The following is a 15,282-nucleotide window of genomic DNA, read 5'->3' on the forward strand; positions in this document are numbered from 1 at the left end:
GAGCAAAAGCTGCAATGCACAATGCTAGAATATTATTCTCTTGATAAAATAACAGTTTCAGCTACTATAATTTTCCGATCACTGCATCAGAATTCATCTCGAAAATCACTGGTATCTAGAAAGTCTGACAGCCGTGCGATGATAAAATAACCTATCGTAATTGTGGATAGTTAGCATCAACAAGCTCACGTTTATGCTGTAAAGATATTCGCTGTCTGGAGTTAAAACGTAATTTATAAACCAGTACCGTGTCAACTATTACATCTGCTTTGCAATCTGAAACTTTTTCTTCCAGGTTACAAAAATGTATTGTTTCATCCAATGGCATCGCTTGTTAATCACTGTAAGCTAATACGGCCAATTTGATTGGCTGACACTCGAAGCTGTCATGATCAAGAATACTGTCTGGAATTTATGATAAGCAACTCGTGTTTATGTTGAAAAAGTTGGCAAACATGACTGACAGTAGGAAAACCAAAATACTTAGGGACTTCTTTAGTGTCTTAGAAAAGCGAACAACTAAACGCCTCTTAAAATTGGCTCAGAAATTCAACGTAAATAGCCAAGTCTGTTAGCGGTGATGATGCTGTTGGACCTAGTAGGAATGAAACCGATGGCTTAACGTGTCACTGGTGATACGATTACTACAGAAGAGGCAAGTTTGCATGATACTAAACTTGAAAAGTGCACACAAATTGAAATTTCTGCAGTGAAGAAACACAAAATTGATGCAACATTTCAAGATTCGTGGAAGAATAAGTATACGATGGTTGGACACAGACAGCAAAGGTGGCATGATATGTACGCCATGCATGCTAAGTGGTAAAAAAATCCATTTACAAGCAGAGAGGGATGTACAAATTTCAGAACCAGTACACTTACAAGGCACGCAGAATCTAAGCAACATTTAGAAGCAGTACAAGACAGTTTGTGTAGACAGAATTTTATTCAGGCTGAAAAACACCCCCACAGAAAAATAATTGCCAAAGAAAAGTCATTAGTGATCACAATGAGGACGGCTTATTACATTGCTACACAAAACATTGCAATAATCAAGCCTACCATACAAACTGCGAACAAATCATCAAAACTTAACTCATATACACCAAAACAGACCACATATCACCAAAATAGGAAAATAAACTTCCAAAATTGCAACAATATCCTCTAAAACTGAAACGAACGCCTCCGTAATTGCTAACTAATCGTTTGAAATGGAAACCAAACTCGTGTATCTGCTACAAGAGCGGCCGAGAGCGGTCGCTGAGCCTTCGAAACGGCAGTCATAGCATCCCGAAACGGCATGCAAATCGTCAGTCATCGGCATTCTTCGCCTCGCAGCCTCACTTTCAGTCAAGAAACATGGCGGCGCGGGAAGAAGAAAAGCCTTTGGTAAGTAATGTTTTTCGTCACTATGAGTGTAATCTTGAAACACTTATATCGGGATGTAGCGCATAAACCCCCTATTGTAGTAAGCTTCAGATCTATGTTCATATTTCTTCGTGTTAGGCTTGCAATTCCAAGACAATGTGGTCCTCTCTCGACCGGGCGCTTTTTGTTGACATGTCGTGCTGATGTTTCTCTTCAGTTTTGTAAATAAAGACTCATGGCCTCACGATTTCAACGTAAAGATATTTTAGTGATTTAAAAAGTTGCTAAAACGTCTTCATTATCAGTGAATTGCGTATGTAAGTGATCATTTTCACTTTGACTTTCCAAATTGCATTTTTTTATTTCTCAAACTTGTATTCACAGATTTCTGAGGAAGACGTGTCAATCCTCTCGCCCATCTTATTTGACGGTCCAGTTGTCCGGGGCCCCTGAAACGCCTTCCAATTCTCAGGAAGCACTTATGCCTGAAACCCCTGAAACCCCATCTACTTCTCAGGTAAAAAGAATTTTTAGTCATGTATCCTTTTTTAATGCAATATGATCTATTTAGTCTACAGGATTACAAAAACTTTGGTCATTTTACTGTACATAATTGGTTAAAATTCAATGCTTTCAATTGGTTTATCTTTTTTTTTTTTAAATTTCAATGACTTCTATTTCATTATAATAATATTCAATTGTTTTATTTTCAGAGAGATGCCTCTGCATCAAGTATGTTTGTCCCCGAGACGCCAGCTTCACAACTTCCAAATCTGGAAAACTGTGGTAAGCATTTTCATTTAAAGTCATTTCAGTGTCTAAATGTCCCAATGGATTACATCTTGTACTTATATTGCACAAGTATTCAGTAATGTTTATGTCAATTGACATGGTGAAAGCGGTGTGTGTGTGTGTGTGTGTGTGTGTGAGTGTGAGTTCATCTGTTTCATCAGACATAACTTTGGTAGTTTGTATGTTTGTATAACACCCCTTCACACCATATGTATCGTCAAGTTGTCAGACGAAGATCTTTAAGTTTCATCTTACTGTTATGAAGTCATTAAAGGAATTTTTTTCTTTCAGATATTTCTGTGATTCTGAACCTTCCAGAAATTCCAACGTTTGAATGTATGCCGTGTAAAAAGAAGTTTAAAAATCGGGCGACATTGCGATCTCATCAGATAAGGAAACATGAAATTGATTTTAATATCAGCTGTGAATTGTGTAACATGTCCTTCTTCAATACAGAGTTATTGAAGGAACATAGAGCCAAGTTACACAAACAGAAGGGTCTTTGTCGCTGCAAAACCTGTTTCAAAGTGTTGAGCAGCTGCAGAGGCATCGCGACAGCACGCGTGAAATCTCATTCTGAGGAAGTGCACAAATGTACGGAACGTAATAAATTCTTCAATTCCAAGCAGGCTTTGAGGAGACACATGAAATCACATGATAAAGAATTTATTTGTGAACTGTGTGACAAACAGTTTGCAACCAAATTTCAGTTAAAGGTACATGGTTCTGTACATCAGGTGAACCCTGACATGTACCAGTGTGACCAGTGTCAGTACCAGAGCAGATGGTACTCCTGTGTGAAGAGACATGTTACAAAAGTCGATGGTAGGTCACGACCATTTATTTGTGACAACTGTGGGCATTCCTTCAAAGACAAGTACAACTTGAAGAGGCACATCTCTAATGTCACTGACTGACTGAGTTTAGTTTTACGCCGCTTTTAGCAATATTCCAGCAATATCACAGCGGGGGACACCAGAAATGGGCTTAACACATTGTGCCCATGTGGGGAATCGAACCCGGGTCTTCGGCGTGACGAGCCAACGCTTTAACCACTAGGCTACCCCACCGCCCTCTCTAATGTCAAGTGCAATGTACCCAAAATGAACAAACAATGGGAGGACCTATAAGTAAAAACCAGCTGCAACTGTATCAATCTCAACTGTGATTCGTAGCATTCTTTGTGTTTTCATAATCCTGGTTTATTGGAATTACAGGAGGAAAATGGTGTTGATTTGAGTGACTTGAGAGTTGGTGAAAATGCTACATATATGGTCTCTTGGAAGGAGGGTAATGACACTAAGGCCAAGTCTTCACCAGCCTTTGTCTGCTCAGAGCAAGCTCAGGAAGAGTGCAGTTTGCTAAAGAAGGTTGTGCTAGCGGGATTCGATTCGATCCAGATCGAAACAGATTTCAAAACTCACTGAAAAAAAATGATACTCTACAAAAGTCTGTGGAGATGTCACTTTGTGCAGTGTCCGAACTACAGGAAATTATCGAGAGTGAGACAATATTACAAGACGATCAAAGACTCACTCAAGAAGTCAAATGGTTAGAAACAATGATTTCAGACGACAAGAAACTGGAGCTGTATGAGGGAAATAGATTGAGAGATTGGTTTCAACTTCGGCAATAAAGCTCATGAAACACAGAGTTAGACTAAGGCACACCAATGATGCAGTGTTTCCGTTTACCGCATAAGCCAGTATCTTACCGGTAAAAAAGTCCTGGACCAGCAATACAATGTGCATTCATTGATTCACTTAGCAGATGATGTTGAACACTTTGGAAAGTCTTTGAATGACATATCTGCTTTCCAATTTGAAAACTATCTGCATTAACTTAAAAAGAGTGTCAGAAAAGCTCAAAATCCCATATCTCAAGTGGCAAAAAGAATTGCAGAGATGGAGCGCCCAAAAGTCGCCACTGGATCACTGGATAACCTGCATGCATGTAGCATGGTTAATGGCGCTTTGACTACGGCAGAGTCAGTGTTGCATCCAGGTCAGCGACTCGCACTGCGGGATTCCCCCAATAGCGCATACATCTCCCGAAAAATGAAAACCGATGCGCCGAGCTGTCGCTACAATATAAATGGCCCATTACCTATCATATTGTGTCAACTCCACGCACCTGGGTAACATGTTTGGGTCTCGTGGGCGATATTTACATATCGCAAATCAAAAGTGTCTTTGGTACATATATACAAGACTGCGCGAATCATGTTGATAAACTCTTCCGTTAGTTAAACCAAACCAGTTTCATTATTCTCTCTCTTTTCATGACAAATACCCAAAGCGGTTTCTTGACCCATATCTATTTTGGTTTTGAATACATTAATGTACGGTATAAGCCGTAGGTTTTACTTCAGCCAATCCGTGCTGCATATTAAGCAGCTCGGCGACGTTAAATAATTTCTTTCGCTTGATGATTGGTCGAAAACACCACGACTAATTGTCAAACTAAAAACAACCTTGCACACCAAGGGTATTCTTCAGAACGGATAGCAGCGAACATTACACCAAAGTGCTGTCACATATAACCTTAGTTATGATTATGAATATTTTACATTGACAGAGCAAAAGCTGCAATGCACAATGCTAGAATATTATTCTCTTGATAAAATAACAGTTTCAGCTACTATAATTTTCCGATCACTGCATCAGAATTCATCTCGAAAATCACTGGTATCTAGAAAGTCTGACAGCCGTGCGATGATAAAATAACCTATCGTAATTGTGGATAGTTAGCATCAACAAGCTCACGTTTATGCTGTAAAGATATTCGCTGTCTGGAGTTAAAACGTAATTTATAAACCAGTACCGTGTCAACTATTACATCTGCTTTGCAATCTGAAACTTTTTCTTCCAGGTTACAAAAATGTATTGTTTCATCCAATGGCATCGCTTGTTAATCACTGTAAGCTAATACGGCCAATTTGATTGGCTGACACTCGAAGCTGTCATGATCAAGAATACTGTCTGGAATTTATGATAAGCAACTCGTGTTTATGTTGAAAAAGTTGGCAAACATGACTGACAGTAGGAAAACCAAAATACTTAGGGACTTCTTTAGTGTCTTAGAAAAGCGAACAACTTAAGCGTCTTAAAATTGGCTCAGAAATTCAACGAAATAGCGCCAAGTCTGTTAGCGGTGATGATGCTGTTGGACCTAGTAGGAATGAAACCGATGGCATTAACGTGTCACTGGTGATCTGATTACTACAGAAGAGGCAAGTTTGCATGATACTAAACTTGAAAAGTGCACACAAATTGAAATTTCTGCAGTGAAGAAACACAAAATTGATGCAACATTTCAAGATTGGTGGAAGAATAAGTATACGTGGTTGGACACAGACAGCAAAGGTGGCATGATATATACGTCATGCATGCTAAGTGGTAAAAAATCCATTTACAAGCAGAGGGATGTACAAATTTCAGGAACCAGTACACTTACAAGGCCGCGCCAGAATCTAAGCAACATTTAGAAGCAGTACAAGACAGTTTGTGTAGACAGAATTTTATTCAGGCTGAAAAACACGCCCACAGAAAAATAATTGCCAAAGAAAAGTCATTAGTGATCACAATGAGGACGGCTTATTACATTGCTACACAAAACATTGCAATAATCAAGCCTACCATACAAACTTGAACAAATCATCAAAACTTAACTCATATACACCAAAACAGACCACATATCACCAAAATAGGGAAAATAAACTTCCAAAATTGCAACAATATCCTCTAAAACTGAAACGAACGCCTCCGTAATTGCTAACTAATCGTTTGAAATGGAAACCAAACTCGTGTATCTGCTACAAGAGCGGCCGAGAGCGGTCGCTGAGCCTTCGAAACGGCAGTCATAGCATCCCGAAACGGCATGCAAATCGTCAGTCATCGGCATTCTTAGCCGCGCAGCCTCACTTTCAGTCAAGAAACATGGGCGGGAAGAAGAAAAGCCTTTGGTAAGTAATGTTTTTCGTCACTATGAGTGTAATCTTGAAACACTTATATCGGGATGTAGCGCATAAACCCCCTATTGTAGTAAGCTTCAGATCTATGTTCATATTTCTTCGTGTTAGGCTTGCAATTCCGCACAATGTGGTCCCTCGTTCGACCGAAGGCGTCTTTTTGTTGACATGTCGTGCTGATGTTTCTCTTCAGTTTTGTAAATAAAGACTCATGGCCTCACGATTTCAACGTAAAGATATTTTAGTGATTTAAAAAGTTGCTAAAACGTCTTCATTATCAGTGAATTGCGTATGTAAGTGATCATTTTCACTTTGACTTTCCAAATTGCATTTTTTTATTTCTCAAACTTGTATTCACAGATTTCTGAGGAAGGCGTGTCAATCCTCTCGCCCATCTTATTTGGATCGGTCCAGTTGTCCGGCCCCTGAAACGCCTTCAATTCTCAGGAAGCACTTATGCCTGAAACCCTGAAACCCCATCTACTTCTCAGGTAAAAGAATTTTTAGTCATGTATCCTTTTTTAATGCAATATGATCTATTTAGTCTACAGGATTACAAAAACTTTGGTCATTTTACTGTACATAATTGGTTAAAATTCAATGCTTTCAATTGGTTTATCTTTTTTTTTTAAATTTCAATGACTTCTATTTCATTATAATAATATTCAATTGTTTTATTTTCAGAGAGATGCCTCTGCATCAAGTATGTTTGTCCCCGAGACGCCAGCTTCACAACTTCCAAATCTGGAAAACTGTGGTAAGCATTTTTCATTTAAAGTCATTTCAGTGTCTAAATGTCCCAATGGATTACATCTTGTACTTATATTGCACAAGTATTCAGTAATGTTTATGTCAATTGACATGGTGAAAGCTGTGTGTGTGTGTGTGTGTGTGTGTGTGAGTGTGAGTTCATCTGTTTCATCAGACATAACTTTGGTAGTTTGTATGTTTGTATAACACCCCTTCACACCATATGTATCGTCAAGTTGTCAGACGAAGATCTTTAAGTTTCATCTTACTGTTATGAAGTCATTAAAGGAATTTTTTTCTTTCAGATATTTCTGTGATTCTGAACCTTCCAGAAATTCCAACGTTTGAATGTATGCCGTGTAAAAAGAAGTTTAAAAATCGGGCGACATTGCGATCTCATCAGATAAGGAAACATGAAATTGATTTTAATATCAGCTGTGAATTGTGTAACATGTCCTTCTTCAATACAGAGTTATTGAAGGAACATAGAAACCAAGTTACACAAACAGAAGGGTCTTTGTCGCTGCAAAACCTGTTTCAAAGTGTTGAGCAGCTGCAGAGGCATGCGACAGCACGTGAAATCTCATTCTGAGGAAGTGCACAAATGTACGGAACGTAATAAATTCTTCAATTCCAAGCAGGCTTTGAGGAGACACATGAAATCACATGATAAAGAATTTATTTGTGAACTGTGTGACAAACAGTTTGCAACCAAATTTCAGTTAAAGGTACATGGTTCTGTACATCAGGTGAACCCTGACATGTACCAGTGTGACCAGTGTCAGTACCAGAGCAGATGGTACTCCTGTGTGAAGAGACATGTTACAAAAGTCGATGGTAGGTCACGACCATTTATTTGTGACAACTGTGGGCATTCCTTCAAAGACAAGTACAACTTGAAGAGCACATCTCTAATGTCACTGACTGACTGAGTTTAGTTTTTCGCATACGCTTTAGCAATATTCCAGCAATATCACAGCTGGGGACACCAGAAATGGGCTTAACACATTGTGCCCATGTGGGGAATCGAACCGGGTCTTCATGCGACGAGCCAGCGCTTTAACCACTAGGCTACCCGCCCCTCTCTAATGTCAAGTGCAATGTACCCAAAATGAACAAACAATGGGAGGACCTATAAGTAAAACCAGCTGCAACTGTATCAATCTCAACTGTGATTAAGTAGCATTCTTTGTGTTTTCATAATCCTGGTTTATTGGAATTACAGGAGGAAAATGGTGTTGATTTGAGTGACTTGAGAGTTGGTGAAAATGCTACATATATGGTCTCTTGGAAGGAGGGTAATGACACTAAGGCCAAGTCTTCACCAGCCTTTGTCTGCTCAGAGCAAGCTCAGGAAGAGTGCAGTTTGCTAAAGAAGGTTGTGCTATACGCGGATTCGATCCAGATCGAAACAGATTTCAAAACTCACTGAAAAAAATGATACTCTACAAAAGTCTGTGGAGATGTCACTTTGTGCAGTGTCGAACTCCACAGGAAATTATCGAGAGTGAGACAATATTACAAGGCGATCAAAGACTCACTCAAGAAGTCAAATGGTTAGAAACAATGATTTCAGACGACAAGAAACTGGAGCTGTATGAGGGAAATAGATTGAGAGATTGGTTTCAACTTCGGCAATAAAGCTCATGAAACACAGAGTTAGACTAAGGCACACCAATGATGCAGTGTTTCCGTTTACCGCATAAGCCAGTATCTTACCGGTAAAAAAGTCCTGGACCAGCAATACAATGTGCATTCATTGATTCACTTAGCAGATGATGTTGAACACTTTGGAAAGTCTTTGAATGACATATCTGCTTTCCAATTTGAAAACTATCTGCATTAACTTAAAAAGAGTGTCAGAAAAGCTCAAAATCCCATATCTCAAGTGGCAAAAAGAATTGCAGAGATGGAGCGCTCCAAAAGTCGTCACTGGATCACTGGATAACCTGCATGCATGTAGCATGGTTAATGACGCTTGGACTACGGCAAGTCAGTGTTGCATCCAGGCCGCGAGCGACCGCGGGATTTCCCCAATAAGCATTACATCTCCATAAAAAAATGAAAACCGATGCGCGAGCTGTCGCGTAATATAAATGGCCCCGTACCTATCATATTGTGTCAACTCACGCACCTGGGTAACATGTTTGGGTCTCGTGGACGTATTTACATATCGCAAATCAAAAGTGTCTTTGGTACATATATACAAGACTGCGAATCATGTTGATAAACTCTTCCGTTAGTTAAACCAAACCAGTTTCATTATTCTCTCTCTTTTCATGACAAATACCCAAAGCGGTTTCTTGACCCATATCTATTTTTGGTTTTGAATACATTAATGTACGGTATAAGCCGTAGGTTTACTTCAGCCAATCCGGTGCTGCATATTAAGCAGCTCGGCGACGTTCGTAATTTCTTTCGCTTGATGATTGGTCGAAAACACCACGACCTCGTGTCAAACTAAAAACAACCTTGCACACCAAAGGGTATTCTTCAGAACGGATAGCAGCGCGAACATTACACCAAAGTGCTGTCACATATAACCTTAGTTATGATTATGAATATTTTACATTGACAGAGCAAAAGCTGCAATGCACAATGCTAGAATATTATTCTCTTGATAAAATAACAGTTTCAGCTACTATAATTTTCCGATCACTGCATCAGAATTCATCTCGAAAATCACTGGTATCTAGAAAGTCTGACAGCCGCGGCGATGATAAAATAACCTATCAGTAATTGTGGATAGTTAGCATCAACAAGCTCACGCTTATGCTGTAAAGATATTCGCTGTCTGGAGTTAAAAGCGTAATTTATAAACCAGTACCCGTGTCAACTATTACATCTGCTTTGCAATCTGGAAACTTTTTCTTCCAGGTTACAAAATGTATTGTTTCATCCAATGGCATCGCATTGTTAATCACTGTAAGCTAATACTGGCCAATTTGATTGGCTGACACTCAGCTGTCATGATCAAGAATACTGTCTGAATTTATGATAAGCAACTTCCGTGTTTATGTTGAAAAAGTTGGCAAACATGACTGACAGTAGGAAAACCAAAATACTTAGGGACTTCTTTAGTGTCTTAGAAAAGCGAACAACTAAGCGTCTTAAAATTGGCTCAGAAATTCAACGAAATAGCGCCAAGTCTGTTAGCGATGATGATGCTGTTGGACCTAGTAGGAATGAAACCGATGGCGAACGTGTCACTGGTGATACGATTACTACAGAAGAGGCAAGTTTGCATGATACTAAACTTGAAAAGTGCACACAAATTGAAATTTCTGCAGTGAAGAAACACAAAATTGATGCAACATTTCAAGATTCGTGGAAGAATAAGTATACGTGGTTGGACACAGACAGCAAAGGTGGCATGATATGTACGTCATGCATGCTAAGTGGTAAAAAAAATCCATTTACAAGCAGAGAGGGATGTACAAATTTCAGAACCAGTACACTTACAAGGCACGCAGAATCTAAGCAACATTTAGAAGCAGTACAAGACAGTTTGTGTAGACAGAATTTTATTCAGGCTGAAAAACACGCCTACAGAAAAATAATTGCCAAAGAAAAGTCATTAGTGATCACAATGAGGACGGCTTATTACATTGCTACACAAAACATTGCAATAATCAAGCCTACCATACAAACTGCGAACAAATCATCAAAACTTAACTCATATACACCAAAACAGACCACATATCACCAAAATAGGAAAATAAACTTCCAAAATTGCAACAATATCCTCTAAAACTGAAACGAACGCCTCCGGAATTGCTAACTAATCGTTTGAAATGGAAACCAAACTCGTGTATCTGCTACAAGAGCGGCCGAGAGCGGTCGCTGAGCCTTCGAAACGGCAGTCATAGCATCCCGAAACGGCATGCAAATCGTCAGTCATCGGCATTCTTCGCCTCGCAGCCTCACTTTCAGTCAAGAAACATGGCGGCGCGGGAAGAAGAAAAGCCTTTGGTAAGTAATGTTTTTCGTCACTATGAGTGTAATCTTGAAACACTTATATCGGGATGTAGCGCATAAACCCCCTATTGTAGTAAGCTTCAGATCTATGTTCATATTTCTTCGTGTTAGGCTTGCAATTCCGCACAATGTGGTCCCTCGTTCGACCGAAGGCGTTTTTTTGTTGACATGTCGTGCTGATGTTTCTCTTCAGTTTTGTAAATAAAGACTCATGGCCTCCACGATTTCAAGCGTAAAGATATTTTAGTGATTTAAAAGTTGCTAAAGCGTCTTCATTATCAGTGAATTGCGTATGTAAGTGATCATTTTCACTTTGACTTTCCAAATTGCATTTTTTTATTTCTCAAACTTGTATTCACAGATTTCTGAGGAAGACGTGTCAATCCTCTCGCCCATCTTATTTGATTGGTCCAGTTGTCCGGGCCCCTGAAAGCGCCTTCCAATTCTCAGGAAGCACTTATGCCTGAAACCCTGAAACCCCATCTACTTCTCAGGTAAAAGAATTTTTAGTCATGTATCCTTTTTAATGCAATATGATCTATTTAGTCTACAGGATTACAAAAACTTTGGTCATTTTACTGTACATAATTGGTTAAAATTCAATGCTTTCAATTGGTTTATCTTTTTTTTTTTTAAATTTCAATGACTTCTATTTCATTATAATAATATTCAACTGTTTTATTTTCAGAGAGATGCCTCTGCATCAAGTATGTTTGTCCCCGAGACGCCAGCTTCACAACTTCCAAATCTGGAAAACTGTGGTAAGCATTTTCATTTAAAGTCATTTCAGTGTCTAAATGTCCCAATGGATTACATCTTGTACTTATATTGCACAAGTATTCAGTAATGTTTATGTCAATTGACATGGTGAAAGCGGTGTGTGTGTGTGTGTGTGTGTGAGTGTGAGTTCATCTGTTTCATCAGACATAACTTTGGTAGTTTGTATGTTTGTATAACACCCCTTCACACCATATGTATCGTCAAGTTGTCAGACGAAGATCTTTAAGTTTCATCTTACTGTTATGAAGTCATTAAAGGAATTTTTTTCTTTCAGATATTTCTGTGATTCTGAACCTTCCAGAAATTCCAACGTTTGAATGTATGCCGTGTAAAAAGAAGTCTAAAAATCGGGCGACATTGCGATCTCATCAGATAAGGAAACATGAAATTGATTTTAATATCAGCTGTGAATTGTGTAACATGTCCTTCTTCAATACAGAGTTATTGAAGGAACATAGAGCCAAGTTACACAAACAGAAGGGTCTTTGTCGCTGCAAAACCTGTTTCAAAGTGTTGAGCAGCTGCAGAGGCATGCGACAGCACGTGAAATCTCATTCTGAGGAAGTGCACAAATGTACGGAACGTAATAAATTCTTCAATTCCAAGCAGGCTTTGAGGAGACACATGAAATCACATGATAAAGAATTTATTTGTGAACTGTGTGACAAACAGTTTGCAACCAAATTTCAGTTAAAGGTACATGGTTCTGTACATCAGGTGAACCCTGACATGTACCAGTGTGACCAGTGTCAGTACCAGAGCAGATGGTACTCCTGTGTGAAGAGACATGTTACAAAAGTCGATGGTAGGTCACGACCATTTATTTGTGACAACTGTGGGCATTCCTTCAAAGACAAGTACAACTTGAAGAGGCACATCTCTAATGTCACTGACTGACTGAGTTTAGTTTTACGCCGCTTTTAGCAATATTCCAGCAATATCACAGCGGGGGACACCAGAAATGGGCTTAACACATTGTGCCCATGTGGGGAATCGAACCCGGGTCTTCGGCGTGACGAGCCAACGCTTTAACCACTAGGCTACCCCACCGCCCTCTCTAATGTCAAGTGCAATGTACCCAAAATGAACAAACAATGGGAGGACCTATAAGTAAAAACCAGCTGCAACTGTATCAATCTCAACTGTGATTCGTAGCATTCTTTGTGTTTTCATAATCCTGGTTTATTGGAATTACAGGAGGAAAATGGTGTTGATTTGAGTGACTTGAGAGTTGGTGAAAATGCTACATATTCCTCACGTGCAGCAGCTGATGAATTTATTCAAGTGTTTGCAGAAGTTATACAGAAGAGAATTGATTAAGAAATTACAGAAAATGAGTTCATTTCCATTATGATAGATGAGAGCACAGTTATTTCTGTTCAAAAGAAACTTGTGGTATATTGTAAGACAGTGTCTGACAGTTTGCAGTGCAGTACCTACTTTAATGGAAATGTGAAACTTTCTGATGTGAGTGTGACCGGGGAAGTGTTGTTTAAAAGATTAGGTGAATTTCTAACTGGACGGGGTGTAGAGTGGAAGAAAGTGATTGGATTTGGATCAGATGGAGCAAGTTTAATGACTCAAAAAGAGAAAGGGGTTGCTACAAGGATCAAGAAGGAGGCTCCACATTGTGTGTCTGTACACTGCATGGCTCACAGATTGAACTTAGCCACTTCTAAAGCTGCAGATACAGGGATAAATCTACCCCTGCGTCCCGCGTCTGACGCAACAAATTCTGACAGGACTCATATTTATTTTACATGTGCGTCCTCTTGGACGCAAGCTTTTGATGAAACACTAATGTTTATTTTTGTGGAGAGGCAATATCAAAGTATACATGGCTAAATCTCCGTAGATTAACTTCCATTCTCAAATAATTGACATGAGCTAATAAGTACACATTATTTGTAAAAGCGATCGCAGCTTTCATTAGGCCATGATATTAAGTTCATTTCAAGCGTTTCCAAAAATAGACATCTAGGTCACACCAAGGGAGGTAAGCGGTATGCAAATGAGATCCCAAGATTCATTGCTCGAGCATGTGCAGAACTACTTACCTAGTTTTTACACTCTATAAATAGACACAAACAGGCTAAGGGAGGTAAGCGATATGCAAATGAGGTTTTTCAAGACAAACTGATTGGTCAATGAACATTGTGACTCTGAATCAACAGTGTGAAGACAAAATCTGAGCACTCAGTACCAGTAAGAGAAAAGCAGGAAGCTTTAGTCAGTAGCTTAACAACTGTTAAATCTATCTGCATGTAATTTGAAAGTGAAAGTGACATTTGACAGGTTAAATTTCTGCTGAGACAGACTGTCATTCTATTGTTTAAGGTTCTGCATCTCAAGTCCTGGGAAAGTAATCCTATAAATGAATCATTTCATTTATAATTATGATGACATTTATGATATAATTTGTTTAATGTTAATAGTTAAAGTAAGACAGTTACTATTTGTGTTCATACTTGTTAAAGTGGCTTCCAGTTGGCATATTTCTTTTGATGTAATTTGTTTTTGAATCACTGAACAGAGTGAAGAAATAAAACAAAACTTTGGTTGGAATTGTAGAACTTTATGCACAAAATATTACAGTGAAGTTACATTGGTCTGGCTAGTAACTTTTTTATTTTTCTAGTAAAAGAAAACATTTGATTGTCAAAGGTCTAGAGCCCTGCTGTTATTTTTATAATATAGCAGGCAACATGCCATGAGATAGATACTGTCAGAAAACACAAAGTTAGGACATTTCAGTCAGGTTGGCCTGATACTCATCGGTTATGGCTGACTTATGACAGGGAAGGTGATTTAATATTTTGTACTATTTAATAACTATGTACTGAAAATGGTATGACACAAGATGCTAAATGCAGAAAGTTTTAAAATATAACTTTGACCAGACATCTCATCATAATGATAATAAACTGTCCGTTCAGGCTCCAAAACTTTGTAATGATTTCCAGGTTGCAACTGCTCGTATGTATGAAAAACAAGACAAAGCAGCTGTCGCCTTGATGAAATCTGTTCATTGGTTAGCTTGTGAAAACATCCCACTGACAAAGTTTAAACGTTTTGTTGACTTTTTATATGAATTTGAAAACGAAGACACTGAAATTCTCAAGGAGGGTAAAATCAACTATGATTCTCCAACCACTGCCAGTGATCTGTTAACATCTGCGTTTGATGTGATAGGGTATGAACTACAAGTTAAAATGGAAGAGTCTCCTTTTGTTACGATTTAGGTACTACCAGCTCTGTTCTGTGAAATATCCCAGACCGGTCAGACTCACCTGTGCAACCTATAGTAACAATAAACCAGTTTGAATAATATTGGTGGCATTAAGTTTTGTTAGGGACTCATAAAAGTTCTGAGGGACTCATAGTTATTCAGCTCAGTGAGTCCCGGGACTCAGGCAGTTGAATTTGTAGATTTATCACTGAGATAGTGTGGTATATATTAAAGATACTTTTCAAAAGGTGTTGACAGACCTTTACTATTATTTCTTGAAATCTACAGCCAGAACAGAACTGAAAGAAATTCAACACATTCTTGAATCACCTGAGGTTAAGATGAGAGAGGTACATGAAATAAGATGGATGAGCTTCTACAACGCACTAAATGCTATTTACAGATCATGGAA

The 15,282-nt window shown here is 38.7% G+C and overlaps 1 protein-coding gene across 1 annotated transcript; it reads left to right on the forward strand.

The window, feature by feature from the left end:
* Positions 1 to 1,362: 1,362 nt before the first annotated feature.
* On the forward strand, positions 1,363 to 3,080 carry LOC124277742 (GDNF-inducible zinc finger protein 1-like). Its single transcript, XM_046713467.1, has 3 exons — positions 1,363 to 1,392; positions 2,085 to 2,157; positions 2,455 to 3,080. The coding sequence occupies exons 1-3, from the start codon at positions 1,363 to 1,365 to the stop codon at positions 3,078 to 3,080; spliced, it is 729 nt and encodes a 242-aa protein (XP_046569423.1).
* Positions 3,081 to 15,282: the final 12,202 nt, after the last annotated feature.

The sequence above is a fragment of the Haliotis rubra genome, unplaced genomic scaffold (genome assembly GCF_003918875.1).
Source record: "Haliotis rubra isolate DU_JTF1 unplaced genomic scaffold, ASM391887v1 Scf227, whole genome shotgun sequence".
Lineage (NCBI taxonomy): Eukaryota > Metazoa > Mollusca > Gastropoda > Lepetellida > Haliotidae > Haliotis > Haliotis rubra.